Source organism: Myotis lucifugus, unplaced genomic scaffold (assembly GCF_000147115.1).
Source record: "Myotis lucifugus unplaced genomic scaffold, Myoluc2.0 scaffold_125, whole genome shotgun sequence".
Lineage (NCBI taxonomy): Eukaryota > Metazoa > Chordata > Mammalia > Chiroptera > Vespertilionidae > Myotis > Myotis lucifugus.
The window spans coordinates 3,553,870-3,572,292 of NW_005871173.1; the positions used below are offsets into that span (position 1 = coordinate 3,553,870).

The following is an 18,423-nucleotide window of genomic DNA, read 5'->3' on the forward strand; positions in this document are numbered from 1 at the left end:
AGTAACACCATTTTCTGGGAAGAAGGGTTACTCCACTGATCAGACGCACAGTGGAGATTTAAATTCTATAGTTCATTTTCTCATTTTTATTTGTACAATTACTCATCAGTACTATGAATTAATTGAATTTTCATTCTTGTTAGTGTTATTTTAACAACACCTGTTAGAAGCAGGCATCTGGATCCCACAAGGATATAGACACCTTCCTTGATGAACCCCATTTCATGTTAATCCTATCTCAATTTTAAATTCTTTTAGCAATTTCATATACAGGACATTATGTTAGTATATGAAAATCTACAGAGATGTGCAACTGGAAGTGCTAAGAGGTACTGAGTGGTGTGAGTATGTCCTTATCTAGTTTCTTTCACTTCATTTTGCTAATTTGTAACCAGCTTCCACATATGGTTATTGTTACAGTGAAAGGAAATTAAAAAAAAATCTTGAAGCACTATGCCTGGCTACATTCAGTAGTAATTGAATCAGAATAATAAGCATTTCCAAGCCCTTGGTGATGGTCCACTTATTCCCCCATCTGTATAACCAAATTCTTGTGGAAAACAGCTCTGCGATGTAGAACGTGACAAGATTTGGCTTGTCCTCTGAATCTTATGATTTCACAGTAGCTTAGCACAACCGATCATTTGTTTCCACTAATGGAACACCCATTTCATTCATCTCGTTTTCTGTACATGGGGTTTCCTATGCCATATCTCTTTCTTGAATTTGACTTCACTTTGAATCTGTGTGCTTGTCATGACTTTTTTGGTAAGTTAATATATTCCTGAATTATCTTCTTTAACTGATGGGAGCACCATCTATTAAAGGAAAGACTCTCCTCAGGATTGTCCTTCTGTCCAGCCAGTCCAGCCTGGCTCTCGTGTTGGCTGCTTGTATTTCCCTCACATGCTTTGGGTCTCCCCTGATCTGACTGCTTACCTGAGTTCAGTGCTTGCTCACCTTTGGGATGATTTCTGACCCCACATCTGAAGGTGAGGTGATAGAGTATGGAGCCCTCCTGGAAATGAAGTTGACCAGATATTTTAGAAACCCTCCTGTTATAAACACTTCCAGTAGAAATATTGGAGAAGATAAAATAAACATCCTTTGACCATCTTTATTGCAAGAAAGTGAGGAACCCACAAGGAAAGAGGAGTGAGCATTTCTGAGAGAGAAAGAGGGAGCTGACATGGAGGGAACCTCTGCTGATCCTAGGGACCTAGATTTCAAGGAAACGGTTTCATCTGCAGCTCTCTGAAGGGTTAGGGCCTAGAGTGGGAGAGAACGTCCAATAGCAAAGGGAGGAGGCTTCTTAGCTTTAAATAAAACGTCTCTTTTGATAGTCGTGGGTTTGGGTTTTGAATTTGTGCTTACCTGCATGATCTGGAAAACCTCAAGCTGAGAAACTCATCTCAGTGCTTCTGCTCAGAGACACCCACGGGCTCGACAGAAGTAAACAGATCCCTTCTGGAACAAAGGCACCACAACCCACTGATTATGAGCTCTAAAGTGTGAGCAGAGTATGCAAATATTACTGAGGAAATGAGCCACCAGGAATGAGGGTCATCTTAAAGTCAGTTTTGCTGTGCCGTTTGTTCATCCATCAGCCAGAATTCCTCACGTCTGATCCATCGCTCATTATATACTAGGTACTATTCTCAGTGCTGTGAGTTTGCTTCCAGGGGTAGATTATGAACTGTTTTAAGTTCAGGGGCCTGATGTAATATTTTTTTTATTAACTATATTATCTAGCCTTGGGCTGGCTTCTAGGTAACTGTTTTATAATATTCTTTTATTGTTGCTTGATTAAGCATGTAATGCCATTGTCATGAGGAAATGAAAATATTTCTGTCCAAAAAAGGTATTATGGTCATTATGTGAGAGTTTTGGTGACGTGGGAAAATATTTTTGCTGGTTCTTTATGATACAGATTTCTGTATCCTGCTCTCTCCGTCTGATTGAAAAGGTGATTCCTACCTGATTTCCTGCTGCCTTTCCTTTACAGCCCAGGGTTTCTCATTCATTCAGTGCCGGGCATGCCTGCCAGTGCTGCCCACCGAGCTGGATGCTCTCTGTGTGTGGATTATTGACTACCTCACAACTGCTTCTCTGGCCCCAAACACGTGTTCAGAATTGGAAAGATGTCCCCTGCTCCCTGCCCTGCTGTCTGCCCCAGTGCATGACCTAGGGAGACAGTTGGGCGTGCTCTCTGTGTCGGCTTGTCTGTCTGCTGGCCGTGGGTCAGGGACTCCTGCTTACCATCAGAACCAGAAAGGAATCAATGGAAGTTACCCCTCCCATAGCACCCAGCTCAGGCTGGGCCATACCCAGGACTGTTGTCAGTGCCGTTGCTGGCTGCATTTCAGCTATCCGTTTGAGCCCTTTCTGTATGAAAGACCTGGAAATGCCAGGGGATACTTTTTGCAAGTAAAAAAGATGGCAGCAGATGTGAAAACATTTACTCATCATGATGTAAATTGGTGTTTTGTTTTCATTTTGGTTGAACAATATATAGGCACTCATGAAAATATTTTACTGTAAAAGATTAAGAAAAATATCAAACTGCCATTATCTATTACAATATAATTCAATTTAGTTCTTTGGAAAGAACTTAAAGTTATAAGTTAAAAAAAATACTGAAATTTATGTTAGTATTAAAGTAAGCTTTAAAAGTTTTAAGTAATGATCTAGCAGACATTAACATTCAGATTGACTATAATAAATTATGCCTGCTTTTGTACAGATACAATAATTTATAGGGAAGTGGAATGTAGTAGTGGAACTAATGCACAGTTGTTTGCCACATCTTTTACTTTTCTCTGATAGCTGTTTCTAAGTGTGTGTGTGTTTTCTTTTTTTGTAAAGGAAGCTGTTTATATTTTGTATTTCCTCTGTAGCCATGACCAAGAAGGTAATTTCTTCACTAACCTAAACTTAACCAGTTTGAATTTCCTGCATTGCCATGCATCTGTGAAAAGATCCTGTATTACTGGTATTTCTAGTAAACGTCAGCATGGTGAGATCACCTGAGCACTGCAAAGGGGTCATTGACAGGAGCTTGGGGGGATATTTTAGTTATTTGCAACTCTGTCTTATGGTTAATTTCAAGACAAATTTTATTACATAATTTCAATTTATGTATTTACTGTCATCCAAGACTACAGTGTTTTAGATGATGGAAACTTAGCCTCTGAGAGCCCCAGATTTTCAGCTCTTTTAATGGGAAAAATTCCAAAATAAGCAATTTCCTTCTTAATTAGAAGATAGTGGATGTAATAGAAACTATAGTTTACCATTCAGGGTCATCTCTATTTCATGAGGACATACAGTGATGGTTTGGGGAGGAGTTAGCATATTGGGCTTCTTCCTACATTTAATTGCTATTTATTCAGAAAATACTGAATTCTTTCCTAGGTGTGAAGATTCAGTGATTAAGGCATATTTCCTGCTCTCAGAAGGTTCACAATGTTATAGGAAAGGACAAAAAAATCTCAGGGAAGGCATTTGGGGTATACAGGTTTGAGATTCAGATAGACCTGAATTCAAACTACAGGGTGAATGAAGTTGTATTAAACTCTGTCTAGCATTTGTGTGACCAGAGTTATGAGTGCATGAGTCTGTTTATCTGCCTGTGGCAGTGGAAAGATTTCCTGTAGTTTATTGGCCTATAAAAGAATATAATGTATAATATCCTTGGGGAAGCATTTTTATTCTTACATAGGATCATTTGTTCGTAGGGAAAAGGTTTTTAACACTATGTACAAAATGAAAACACTTTTATTCGATTGAGCATACATTTATTGAATACCTTGAGGTATTTTAAAAGTTCTTACCCTTAAGTAACTACCAGGCTAGCAGGGAATATAAGGGCTCAAATACCTATAATATGATGGAGAATTAATGAGCAACTCACGAAAAATAAAAGAATATACAGTACTGTGAAGATGGAAGACGACAAATCCACACCCAGTAGGGAGAAGCTGGGAAGGATGTTTGGAGCAGGTGGTTTTGAAGATGCATCAGGAAAGGTGGCTAAAATTGGGGCTTTGGGGCCCTGACCAGTTTGGCTCAGTGGATAGAGCGTCGGCCTGTGGACTGAGGGGTCCCAGGTTCGATTCCGGTCAAGGGCATGTACCTTGGTTGCGGGTACATCCCCAGTGGCGGGTGTGCAGAAGGCAGCTGATTGATGTTTCTCTCTCATGGATGTTTCTGACTCTCTATCCCTCTCCCTTCCTCTCTGTAAAAAATCAATAAAAATAGTTTTTAAAAATTGGGGGCTTGGGGATGACCTTTGTAGTCAGCAGAGTAAACTTGGAGCTTGGTGTATAAGGAGAAATTAGACCTTGCAAGGAACATAATTTTTAGAGAACAGAAGTGTACGATAGGTCATACAGATAGGGTGGCCGTGCTGTGAAGGGCGCTGAGTGCCAGGCTGAGGAGGTGTCCCTCGATGGTGTATGAACTCAGTGACTGTGGCGAACCCGATTGGGTCACAATCTAGTATTTCCTTCATATACTATTGGGGGGGCTAATGCTCTGTTTAAGATGTTTGTATCCTATTCATGGGTGATATTCCCTTTAATTTTTCATTTTTACACTCTCCATATCTGATTTAAATATCAAGGTATATAATGGCCTCATGAAATTAGTTGTGGGTGTTACCACTTTTTCCCCTCTGGATGAGTTAGTGTAATTCTGCAATAATCTGTTTCTTGAATGTTGGTTGAATTTATCTGTAAAATATCTGTACTTGATGTGTTCTTTGTGGGATGATTTTATTTTCATGCTTAACATTATCTTAGGTTTTAAGGTCTGCTTCATGCGAGACATCTGCTTCATAGATAGTTTAAGTACCTTATAATAACAAAATAATCATAATTCCTACCTCTTGTCCCTTTCCTCATTGCTTTTATTTTTTTTCCACTTGTAAATAAGCATACATTGTGTGTGTGTGTGTGTGTGTGTGTGTGTGTATTATTGAGTACATTGTTGGTGTTAGTATTTTAAACAAACTGTTAGCTCTGATGGGAGTGATATTGGAGGGTAGGGATATTGAGTAAAAAAAAAAAGAAAAAAAGAACTCATGGACAACAATGGTGATTGTTGGGAAGAGTGAGGGCGGAAGAGGGTATGTGGGGGATTAATGGTTATGGAAAATAAAGAAAAAATCAAACATACACACAAATACATGTTTTTATTTTACCTTTACTCATTCCTTCTTCAATGCGCTTTATTTTTGTAGGTCTGAGTTTCTGACCTACATTATTCTCCTTCTCTCTAGAACTTCTTTTAACATTTTTGCAAGGTATATCTAGTGGCAACAACCTTTCTCAGTTCTTATTTGGGTGAAAAATTCTTTGTCTTTCATTTTTGCAGGGTACAGAATTCTAGGTGGGTGGTTTGTTCTCTCAACACTTTAAGTATTTTACTCCACTTTCTTGCTGGCATGGTTTCTGGGAAGTCAGATGTAATTCTTATCGCCCTTCCTTTACAGGAAAGTTGTTACTTTCACCCTGGCTTCTTTCAGAATTTTTCTCATTTTGACAATGCTGAATAGGTGTGTTTTGGGAGGGGGAGCATTTCTCCTACGTGGTGTTCTCGGGGTGTCCTGAATGTGTGTCTTGGTATCTGACATTAGTTTGTGGGAAAATTCAGTCTTTCTTGTTTCAAATAATTCTTCTGTTCTTTCTTCTTCTAGTATTCTTATTGTGTGTATGTTAATGCCTTTTGTAGTTGCGCCACGGTACTTGGATATTTTGTAAAAGCATAAATATTTTTCGGTTTGCTTTTCAGTTTTGGAGTTTTCTATGAGAGATCTCCTCAAGCTCAGATTCTTTCCTCAGTCATGTCCAGACTCCTAATAAACCCGTCAGAGGCATTCCTTAGTTATTACAGCATTTTCCCCTAGAATTTCCATACGTTCTTGCATGCTGTCTACTTTATCCATGAGAGCCCTTACGATATTAAACATAGCTGCTTTAAATTCCTGGTCTGATAATTCCAACATCCCTGCCATTTCCGAGTCTGGTTATGATGCTTGCTGTGGCTCTTCAAACTGTGTTTTCTGCCTTTTAACGTGCCTTGTAATATTTTCCTTGATAGCTGGACATGATGTACTGATTAAAAGGAACTGCTGTAAGTAGGCTTTTAGTGATGTGGTGATAAGGTGTCGGGGGAAGGGAAGCCTTCTGCAGCCCTATGAGTGTGTGTGTGTGTGTGTGTGTGTGTGTGTACACATTTTTGTATTGAGGTGAAAAGTGCAAAACATAAATCTTGCCATCTTAACTATTTCTAAGTGTACAGTTCTGTAGAGTTAAGTATATTCACACTGTTGTTCAACCAATCTCCAGAAGTTTTTATCTTGCAAAACTGATAAGCAATTACTCACCATTAAGCAATAACTCACCATTCCTACCTTTCCCAGTTCTTGGAAATCACCATTCTACTTTTTGTTCCTATGAATTTGACTACTCTAGGTTCCTCATATAAATGGAAGCACACAGGTTGTAGTATTTGTCAAAATTTCCTTTTTAAGGCCAAATAATATGCCTTTGTTGTATACAGCTCATTTTCTTTATCCATTTATCTGGTGATGGACACTTTGGTGCTTCCACCTCTAGGCTTTGTGAAGAGTGCTGCTATGGACATGGGTACGCAAATATCTCTTCAAGATCGTGCTTTCAGTGCTTTGGTTATATACCCATAAGTGGACTTGCTGGACCGTATGGTAGTTTCTATTTTTTTGCGGAGGGGGGGAGGCTAGTTAATGCCTCAATCACCTCACATAATTGCCATTTCTTTTTTGTTTTAGCAACTGTCAAGGATATCATAGTGCCATTAACCGTAATTATCATGCTTTACATAATACCCCCAGAACTTGGGGTCTCAGTCTTTTAGTGCACTTTGCCTCTGAACTGTCTTCAAGTATTTTTCTCAGTTTCTCCCACACCCTCTTAGGTATGACAAGTTGGCTAGAGTGGGCTGGAGTTGGGCATTCTCTCCCCCCAGGTCAGTCAGGCTCTGTTTCAATAGCTTTTACTGAGGGCAGGCCTTGTTGAAAAGAACAGAATGCTCTAGTGCAGTGGTTCTCAACCTTCCTAATGCCGCGACCCTTTAATACAGTTCCTCATGTTGTGGTGACCCCCAACCATAAAATTATTTTCGTTGCTACACTTCATAACTGTAATTTTGCTACTGTTATGAATCATCATGTAAATATCTGATATGCAGGATGTATTTTCATTGTTACTAATTGAACATAATTAAAGCATAGTGATTAATCACAAAAACAATATGTAATTATATATGTTTTCCGATGGTCTTAGGCGACCCCTGTGAAAGGGTCGTTCGACCCCCAGGTTGAGAACCGCTGCTCTAGTGTATTTCAAAATTACTCCTTTTCACCTTCTCCTGCTGGAAGCAAGGGGATCATTCTTCAGTATTTACTGCGAGGATCTGGTGAGCTCCTGGAGATAAACTCTAGGGGCTGCAACGTCTTGGTCCTCCTCAAGCATTTATCTCTCAGTCTTGCCCACACTGAGCCTGCTACAGGTCCTCAGCCACAGTTCAGGTTTCCCTAGGCTAGGTCTGGTCCCCACAGAGGTTTTAGCTTATTGACCTGTGTTCTGGTACGTGTAATTCTTTGTATTAGCCTTCGGATACCTCCAGTTTTTTTCCCTGTGACTCACTCCTGTTATGGATCTAAGAAGAGTTTATGTGTGTGTCATGTTTCCTTCTTGATATTTCTCATACTTTTCTGCAAATCCAGCAAAGATTGTTGTGATCTATCCAAGATCTAGTTATATAGTAGTTATATCCTGGAAGTGTGACCTGTAATTTCACTTTTTACTTAAGTTATTAAGAACATGTTACCATGTCACCCTATAGTCTTCTGTAATACATAGTATTGTGTTTTATGGCTGTGCCAATATTTACTGAACCAATATCCTATTTTGGACATAAAAGTTACTTCAGATTTTTCCTTACAAAAACACTGTGGTGGAAATCCTCCTAAATCTTTGGACAATCCAGGATTATTTTCTTATATATTTCCAGAAGCAGATTTGCTAAATCAAAAGGTTTGCACCTGGCTGGTGTGGCTCAGTGGTTGAATATCAACCTATGAACCAGAAGGTCACAGTTCGGTTCCCCAACAGGGCATGTGCCCAGGTTCTGGGCTTGACTCCTAGTTGGGGGCTGCCTCAGATCTTGCAGGAGGCAGCTGATCAATGATTCTCCCTCATCATTGATGTTTCTATCTCCCTCTCCCTCTCCCTTCCTCTTTGAAATCAATAATGAAAACTAAATGGTTTACAACATTTTACGTCTTTTGAATTATATCACCAAATTGGTCTCTCATTTCTCTGTGCCCTACGTGACATTGGGAATTATCATGGTTTTCAGTTTTTGTCACTTTGATAAGTGGAATGTCCTCCTTTTTAAATTAAGGCACATAACTTCTGATACCAGTGAGCTGTTTCACCACCTAAGTGTCAGGTGTAGATGCACTCTTAGAAGTATCCCACTCCCTTGTAAACCAGTAATCCAGCTGTTTGTCTTACAGCCTACACCCTCCTTTCTCTGTACAGATAACTAAGTGAGCATGTTCTCAGAACTGGCTATTGAAACCATGCGAAGAAAGTAAAGAGGGAGTAACTTTCCCTGACAGTGCGCCTCTTTTCTGTTCTCTCAGCACAGCCGTGGACACACGGCTTCCTCTTTGAATTATTTTACTCAACGGGCTACAGTGACTGTCAGCCTAGGCAGTCAGGGGACCCAGATTCTGAGTGGTTGGTGTTTACCCAGGGTTCCGAGAGAACCTCATTCAGGCAGTATTTATTATTTCCCTTTTTCTTAGAAGACTGTTGGGGGCTCTGTAGCATACGTAGTGCCTTGTTAAGCACTTAATTAAAAGAAGTACTGCTGGGTACTGCAGGTGAGGTAGAAATCGGAGTCTAGAAGTTTGTTGTTTACTATGCATGATGAATTAAACAGAAAAATAGCTCTACCACAAATAGAGAAGACCCTTGCCATGTGAGTCTGTACAGTGCTTCAGGGCACTACATCTAAAGGGGCTGGTGCTCTTCTGAATAAGACAGCTTTTCTATGGAATGCATCTCTAAAATTTATAGTGCAAGTCAATGGAAAAATGATTTGATCCTGACACACTTGTAGTAAGAATGCATCTTTGGAATAAGCTTGGGCATAACCATGCATGCATGTCTTTAGTTATTATCTCACTAGCATGTTTTGAGAATGGTAATACTAGGTAGATAGATAGATAGATAGATAGATAATCATTATAAAGACATATAATTATTACTAAGCACCATTTATCTTTGCAGTGGTGGTGTAAAATTTCCATGTATATAGTTATTTCCCTAGCTGTGTAAGTGGCCACATGAGGAGTGGTTGCTGAGAGTATTCCTGCCTTAAAAGGCAGTCTTGGGAGGCAAATTCAAACTAGCCTCTAGGCAGCTATTGAAGCTCATTAGGAACCAGTTAGAACAGCCTTGGACTCCATGGATATTTGTGGGTTGTGGAAAAGTCCCCAGGGGAAGGAGTAACTGTAATTAAAGACAGGTCATCTTAGTTCCTTCAGTTAAAAAGAAAAGTGAGTTCAGGGTCTGTTGCCATCTGTAGAAAGGGGCACTGAGGGTGGCCTGCCTGAGGGTGGCGAGAGCCCCCCTCCGTCTACCCTGCCAACCATAGAGTTAAATCTAAGACAGCGGCCGGCCACGGCTGCAGAGTAGACATCAGGATGTGTTTAATGTACAGCCCCAACCAGAAAATCTCATTTTCCTTTCCCTTCTCCCTAACCCCCAAACAAGTCTATAATCAAAACCTTAAACTCTAGGATGTTTGGAATATTTTATTCAAAAGTTTCTACTGTGTTTTTCTTCCTGCTTTGTGTTCATCTAATATCTGTATATTTTTTCTTCAAATGTACTTTTTACTTCTAATAGAACTATATTCTGAAATGTTCTCTTATCTCCATTTATTACCATTAATATGCATTTTCTTTGTGGACACCTGCTTAGCTTGAGAAGTAACATAACATCTTTGATACTTTATTGGGATTTTCTAGATTGAGAGAGTATTCATTAAGGTTGTATATAATAATATTAAAAATTCTTTCTGAATAATTGATTTAACTTTTCTAAAAATCTCAAAGGATGCTGGCCTAATATACCTGACAGCTTATTCTACCTATTTATTGTGAGATGCATCATACATGTAGGAGAATATGTTAGACATATTGGAAGTAAAGAATAATTGTAAGAGGGAACACCCCAGGCTGCCACCCAGATCAAGACATGGACTGTGGTGAGCACTGAGCAACACTCCTGTGTGGGCCCCTCTCTGTTCACAGCCTCCATCCCCAGGGAACCACTGCACTGCTTTAGATTACATTGTTCTTGTTTCTAAAACTGTCTGTGTGTGCAGTTTTCACTGATAACATTAGTTTTGCCTTCTTGGACTCTATGTAAACGGATTCATATTGTAGATTTTTCCCCCATAAGATCCCTGTTCAGCGTTATGTTTGAGAAACTCATGCATTTTATTCTGTAGTTCATTTTCCTTGCTGTATAGAATTCTGTTGTTGAATATACTGTACCACACTTGATTCATTCAGGTTGGTTTCAGTTTTGGCTAATGAAAATGATGCTACTGCTACAAATGCCTGTGTGTGTGCCCCGGAGTACTTGTGAAGACTGTGTCTGATGCATGGAGTCAAATAGATCGATAGATAATCTCATCACTAAATGGAGAAAAGAGGAAATTTCAGAATATAGTTCTATTTGAAGTAAAAGGAGTGGAATTGCTGTATCCAGAGTGTTCACATCTTCATTAGTGCTAATGAACCAAACTGTTTTCCAGAGTGGTTGCATGCGTATAACTTTTAATGAAAACTAGTATTTCTATCAGAATTGTGTACATGGGAAATATCTTCCCAAATTTATCTCTGATCTCTGACATTAATTCAAATGCTTCTTAAAAAACCAAAAGTGCATTTTTATTCCCCCCACTGGTGAATTTTATTCATGTCAATGGAAAGTAGGAATCAGATAAAATGAACTATAGCATAAGTGCGTTTTCTCAGGGTTACTGTTGTACTTTAATAGTCAAGAGAAATGTTTTCTGTGTAGTTGCTGTTTTGAAACACAGAATATTAAACAGCCATGTACTCAGTGGTTGAGATTTAATAAAATTAACACTTTTATTGCTGAATCGAGAACATTCTTAAGTGAAGCTGGCATTTCAAAAAAATCCAGTGAGTACTGGTACAGTTGGGTACCAATGCCTTGATTGGTATTAAAGAGCTGGCAATTTGACCCACTATCCCTTTTGTACCACTGATACAAATTATCAACACAGTGAAGAAGGCACATAATGTCCTAGTATTATTATGAAAATTATTTTCACTTTATGGGCACCCTGGGGGGTTTCGGTGGGATGACTGATAATTTACATTGTCGTATTTAATGTAGATGCTTTAATAATCATTAATTATGCTCTTCAGTTGTTTAAAACCCATGCATATATGTATAGCTGGGTCTTGAGAAGTTGCTTTTGCTTTTCCCATCTGTGATGCTGCCCCCACGCCAGAATAGGGACTAAGGTGGTATTATTCCGTGGTGTTAGTATTTTAGGAGGACAAACTTAGCATTCATTTGAATTTTATAGCATTTGTTTTCACTTTTTTTTTTTTCAGGTGCAAGTGCTTCCTGAGAGATTTTGGTTGTTTTGATTTATTGGCACATACACAATGTATATACTGTGACTCATCCGTAGTAGGGCCTCTCGAGGAAATGAGGTGTAGCTGCTGCCTTGCTCCTGCCTGCCTCCTCCTCCTTTTGTTGAGCACCCAGTTTATGCAAGGTCTACTCCAGAGATGAGAAAGACGGGTTCCCTGCCTCTGGGAGCCTAGGGAAGAGCGTTGGAATGCAGTGTAGAGAGGCTGGTACAGAAGTTAGTGCTGGGTGCTCTGGGAAGCAGCACAGGAGAGGGGCTGTTGTAGGTGGCTTTTAAAGGAAGCGTTGGGGCCTGGCAAGGGAGCAGCCGCGGTGGAGACATGAAGGAGAGGAAGAACACATTTCTTTGTGGACAGGGAGTGGCCCAATGCCATGGTGGTAACACAGGCTGGGCGTGGAGGCCGTCAGGAGAAGAGGACAAGCTGAAATCACATCGTAAAGGGTCTTGCTGGGACTTGGTCCCGTTGACCAGGGTTCTCCAAGCCTGCTCCCCAGACCAGCTGCATTAGCATCTTGGGAGCTTGTTAGAAATGCAGATACCTGGGCCCAGCCCGAGGCGTTGAGGTCCGGTATTGTGGCTGAGGCCAGGCTGTGTGTTTCACTAGGCCTCTAGGGGACTGCCCGGGCCAGGAAAGAACAGTTAGGCTCTTGAGCAGCCTTGCATTTTTGTAAAAGCTCACTCTGAGGACCCTCTGGAAGGTGGAATGGTGTGGGGGAGTTAGGGGCTGAGTCATTGCTGTTTTTGTGGATGGGATGTGGTTTGGACTGAAGGTAGTAGGAAGAAGAGAATGGATTTGCTGGACTTCATTGCTATTAGACAGTTTAAAAGTTGAGAAAACAGCTGTGCTTTGCTCTGTGACGTACCCCAAATCAGGGATGGAGGGGTTTTAAACACCTTTGCTGCCTTCTGTCTTCGGGGAACATCTTTTACTGGTTGGGGGCGGGGGGCACAAATCACATAACTGGCCTGAGCCTCTTCAGTCTCCTTTTGGATGTTGCCTGCTTCCTCAGAATGACGGCCTCTGGAGGGGTCCTCTTGCATAGTCCGGAGTCTTAGAGAGGCGGGCCGAGTGTGGGAGACAGAGGCAGTGATTTCATTCCGGTCTGCCCAGCTACTGGCCAATTTAATAACCGGTAATGGCACAGACTGACGTTGTACATTGTCTCTAAGTTGGTGGGATGTACCTTTTTGCTCTTTGAATTTTACCATCACTAGCTCCATTTGGTACATGTAAGTGTAAAGATGGGTCTCCAATTTCAGTTACAGCGATTATTCTGCCTTTTTGCTCTTTGAATTTTACCATCACTAGCTCCATTTGGTACATGTAAGTGTAAAGATGGGTCTCCAATTTCAGTTACAGCGATTATTCTGTTAGAAGCTTTATTCTTCAGCATTTTAACATTTTTTTATATCCTATTTTGTTTTACAGATTTGTAAGACTCCAGGGCCTTCATGCTGTTATTAATCAGATGGTTCCTGAAATGACTGGGAAAACAGACACTTTACCGGCCAGTTGAAGAGTGTATGTCGGTGTATATTTAAAACCTTTCTATGCACACACACACACACACACACACACACACACACGAGAAGACAGGCTCATTCTGGTGCACACTTGAAGCATTTTACAACTGATGAAAATTAATCTAAGAATCAGATGGAGCAACTTGACACCACTGGGCTCAGGGGCCCAGGGAGAAAAATACATCACTAACGGCCAATTTTCCATATGGTCTTCACGGGTAAAGAAAGTTTGCAAAAAGAAGAAAAAAAAACTTGCACAGATCAAGCTTCAAAAATACCTCTCCAGTTGAAATAAGGAGCTAAGTGAGACGGTGCCCGAGGGAGAAGTGTGATTTCAAGCATTGCCGGTGGGATCAAGCAGTGTTTTTTGCACTTTATTTTTCAGTGGATTTAATGATTTGGACAGAGACTGTAAAATTCTGGACTGACAAGTTTCTTTACTGTGAGCTTGTGACTGGAGGAAAGCCAGTTCAGGTTTGATGGGACAAGTTTGAACAATGAACTGGTTCCTTTGCCTTTTTCAGTTGACTATACTCGAGAAACTTTAATTTATTATTTCCCTTTCCTTTTCTGTATCTACAGGATAATATCTTAGGTAGCATTTGAAACCGATAAATAAATATCAAGGAACATCCAAGCAAAGCTTCTTTTCCTTGGACTGTACGTGTGGCATCATTCTCTGAATGTGAACAGAAAAGGGCCCATCAGCAAAACGTGGTAACTCCTTAGGGACACAGTGGGGAAGAACCGACCCTTGCCTGTGTTTTTGTTCTCTTCTCTTCTGTGGAGTTCACGAAGACTTGTGCATATAAGAGGAGGATTACTTGATGGACTTAAATCTGAGATTCTTCTTTTTTCTTCCAAGATGAAAAAATGTGTGATTTTTAGGAGCAGAAAGGGGAGAAGTTAGACTGGGGGGAGGAAGGAGACAGGCAAAAGAAGAAATCTGCAGCGAGGCTTCGTTTTGTCAGCAAGAGGATTTAGGACTCACCTGAGGCAAACACTTGGACCAACGCTCTGGCTCTGCGGCGTGAAGGGGCTTCCTCTCGCCCCCTCTCTGGCATGAGGGCTGCGTGGGCTGTGCGGGCAGTCAGATAGAGCCCTGCTCTCGGGGGGAGCACAGGGACTGCCAGGACACCGCTGGGGCTCTGAGCCCTGGCAGAGAACCTTTTCTTCCTACACTTGGACTGCTGTCTGCACAAACTGGTCGTTCTGCACGGTGTGTGTGCCTTTTCCCCTTTATGCAATCTTTTTCAGCTTTAGCAGCAGAAATTTGTCTAGTTGAGAAAACATGCCAGAGGGTGGCTTCAGAAAGAGGAGGATCCCCTGTGCTTTGTTTCTGTGTCTGAACTTTTGAAGAAAAAATTCCAGCTCGAGGGATTCTTAAAGCCTTAAGTTACTTGAAATCTATGTATTTGCAACCCTTGGTCTCTGGAATCATATTACACTAAACTGGAATCTCAGGCGGAATCAGAATAACCAAGTTGAGTAAACAGAAGGAAACTCAGTTTCTTGATCACTACATATTAATGATGCTCTTTCTCCAAAGGGTCAGCCCACTCTTCCTCTAAGGACTTGAAAATAAAAATGGACCCCACATTTTTTTAAGCATCACCTTTTCTTAGCAGACTGCCATCATCTTTTATAGAGGAATTTTTTCACTATGCATTTGGTGGATCTTTATAAAATACTGATCTTCTAATTAGATCCAGGTCAATCTTAACTAAAGGAGACCGGAGAAGCCAAGCCAGCCAACCACAAAAATAGAATTAATCAATGAGAGGAATTGGGTTAGCTTTTTGAGCACTCAGCATTGCTCTTTAAGTACAAGAGTCCACTGAGAGAAGTATGTATGCAGCGGTGGAGCAGGGGCCTGTGCTCTGCAGCGACTCGAACATCCTCTGCCTGTCCTGGAAGGGGCGCGTCCCCAAGAGCGAGAAGGAGAAGCCTGTGTGCAGGAGGCGCTACTATGAGGAGGGCTGGCTGGCCACGGGCAACGGCCGGGGCGTCGTGGGCGTGACCTTCACCTCCAGCCACTGCCGCCGGGACAGGAACACGCCACAGAGAATTAACTTCAACCTGCGGGGCCACAACAGCGAGGTGAGTGGCTCTCCTTTCACAGTTTGGTCACTTCTAGAGGTATTTTTGAGCCACCCCCACCCACTGGCTCAAAACTCACTTTTCTTCAGTTTCTTATATTTGCTGCCCAGTGAGACTTTTTGCAAAGTGAATTCTGTCGCCAGTGTTTTGGTGGGAAAGTGTTAGGGCAGACACAGTGCCCATTGCTTAGTTACCTTATCCTCACCTCCTTCCACCACAATGAGCAAACCCCTTGTCCCACCCGCACGCCCTGCAAGCTCCCAGGCGGAGCTCATGGTGATAGCTCCAGGCATCTGCTGATGTCACAGCTGAACAACTGGGACTGTTTTTCTCCTAGAGAACAATTTCTTATACATATTTTCACTTCCATGCAAGTTAGTCATGGTTAATACTGACTCTTTATTTAACAGGATTTCCTTAGGACAGTGGTTCTCAACCTTCCTAACACCACGACCCTTTAATACAGTTCCTCATGTTGTGGTGACCCCCAATTTCATTTCTACAAATTGAACATAATTAAAGCATAGTGATTAATCACAAAAACAATATGTAATTATATATGTGTTTTCCGATGGTCTTAGGCGACCCCCGTGAGAGGGTTGTTTTGACCCCCCCAAAGGGGTCTCGGACCCACACGTGGAGAACCACTTCCCTTAGGAGCAGATAGGCAGTCATGCGTGTTTGGTGGAAATGGTTTCATTATAGGGACACATCACTATAGGAATGGTCTTACCTGCGTTCTAGGATTTGGTTACCTCTCTCTGAGAAGCTTTTCCTTACCCCCAAGCCCCCTTTCCTCCCCGCCCCCCACTTGCCCTTACTGAGCTCTGAGCAGCCTTCTGTGGTGGTGCTGGTAATGATAGTTATCTGCTGTGTGGGTCAGTAAACTTACTGGAAGATTGTCTGTTCTTGTGGTCTTAGCTTCCTCACCTCCCACTCTTTAAAATGTCATTTATTTTAATTGCCTTTAACTTGTTCACCCACTTCAGTGTGGCTTTTCCCCACCTCTCTAACTGAAAAGGTCATATTCCCAGTGACCTCACATTGCTAAACCCATAGGTCACTTTATTGCAGTTAGTAGCATTCAGTGGAGTGGAAATGTCACTTTCTTGCTTTCCAGGACACCGCCCTCTTCTGGGTTTCCTCTACCTTCATGTCCTCTACTTTTCACCCGTCTTTGCTGGCTTTGGCTGTTTTCACCTTATCTTTAAGTTTAAGTGTTGGAGGGCCCCAGGCATGCATCTTTTTCTAGATGATCTCTCTTAGTTGGCTTTAAATCCACCTATATGCGGGTTACTCCCAAATTTATATTCCCCATCTATCTTCACCCTCAATTGCAGACTCCATTCTTCACTTTGGTATGTGAGATACAAAATTGGACATTAGTTACTAGACCATCTCAAAATATAGGTCTCTCATGAGAACTTGTTTTTCTGCTGCCCCTTCAGCCACCAGCCCTGTTCCAACCCCCTCTCCACCCATCTTCCCAGGAACAGCCCACAAACACTTAATACTACTAGTTTTTTTATCATGGCTATTCAGAATCCAGTCCCCCAGCCCAAGAAGCTTTTGCTCTGTACTATTCTCCAATGCCTCTCCAAACCCTTCACTGTCCAAACCACACAGTCACTCATAACTGTTTCTGGGCTCATTATGCTTCGCCTTTTTTGAAGCAGTGTATCACAGAAGGAAAAATACACAGACATGAATTTAAATCCCAGGTCTGCCATCTTTGTCATCAGCTCTATACCTTGGATAAGTTCTATAACATCTCTGAAAGTCAGGGATAATAAAACAAAGCTGTAGAGAGTTGTTATGACAGTTAAACAAAATAGCGGACAAAAAGCACATAGAAAATTGTGGCCATATAGCATGTAGCAACTGTTAGCTGCAGCAGCAACATTATTTCCATGCATCCTACATATCCATCTTCTGACAGACAGGTCAGCTGGGCAGAAAGAGCTCCTTCTTCATGGTGCGGGGTGTGCAGGAGGCAGCCAATCAATGATTCTCTCCCATCATTGATGTTTCTATCTCTCCCTTCCTCTCTGAAATTAATAACAAATATATATTTAAAAAGAGATATTTTTAAAGGTTCTTAAAGGCATTAAAAGTAAATTTATTTGTGGTTCTGTTCCCAGTCAGGCACATGCCAGAGTTGCGGGCTCAATCCCCAATGTGTGGTGTTCTATCTCTCCCTCTCCCTTCCTCTCTCTGAAATCAGTAAAAACATATTTTTAAAATAGATTTATTTTCCCTAAACAAAACAAAAATATTAATCCTATATAATAAAAGGCTAATATGCAAATTGACCGAACGGCTGAACGACTGGTCGCTATGATACACACTGACCACCATGTAGCAGATGCTCAGCACAGGACCTGCCCCCTGGTGGTCAATGCGCTCCCACAGGGGGAGTGCCACTTAGCCAGAAGCCAGGCTCATGGCTGGCGAGCGCAGCGCCCGTGGCAGGAGCCTCTCACGCCTCCACGGCAGCGCTAAAGGATGTTCGACTGCTGGCTTAACCCCACAGTCCCTGGCAGTCAGACATCCCCCGAGGGCTCCTGGACTGCAAGAGGCGCAGGCTGGGCTGAGGGACTCTCCCCTCCGCCCCCCGAAATGCATGAATTTTGTGCAGCGGGCCTCTAGTAGAATTATATTTTATTTAGAAAATAGAATTTGTCAAAATAATGGCATTGTTCATTTTTTTCTTCAGCAATTTGTTTTACTTTTTTTTTCTCCTAATAGAAATAAATTATCATGTCTGAAAGTAACTTAGACACTGGAAAACACTGTCTTTTGGGTGTATTTTTGCTAGAGAGGAAGAGAGAAGGATGTGGGCACAAGGCAGTAATTTTTTGGTAACAGCCTCCTAGGGAAGCAGCTTCAAGCTGCATCATGTCAAAATGAGAATGAAGGAGGTTATTACTGAAGTCCTGGGCAAATAAATATTTTCCTAACTCCAGCATCTGTTCATGTTTTATTAATAGGTGTGCCTATGGATTCTTGAGCAGACTGCTTGGGTTTGAGCTGAGTCCCTTT

General features: G+C 41.5%; 1 protein-coding gene across 3 annotated transcripts in view; it reads left to right on the forward strand.

Moving 5' to 3' along the window:
* TULP4 (tubby like protein 4) overlaps nucleotides 1-18,423 on the forward strand; it is a 140,909-nt gene that overhangs the window by 35,782 nt on the left and 86,704 nt on the right. For all 3 annotated transcript variants that reach the window (XM_023758179.1, XM_023758178.1, XM_006093883.3), the window contains one exon: nucleotides 13,187-15,381. In XM_023758179.1, coding sequence (XP_023613947.1) covers nucleotides 15,130-15,381 — 252 coding nt within the window. In that variant the 5' untranslated portion in view covers nucleotides 13,187-15,129. The remainder of the gene's footprint in view (nucleotides 1-13,186; nucleotides 15,382-18,423) is intronic.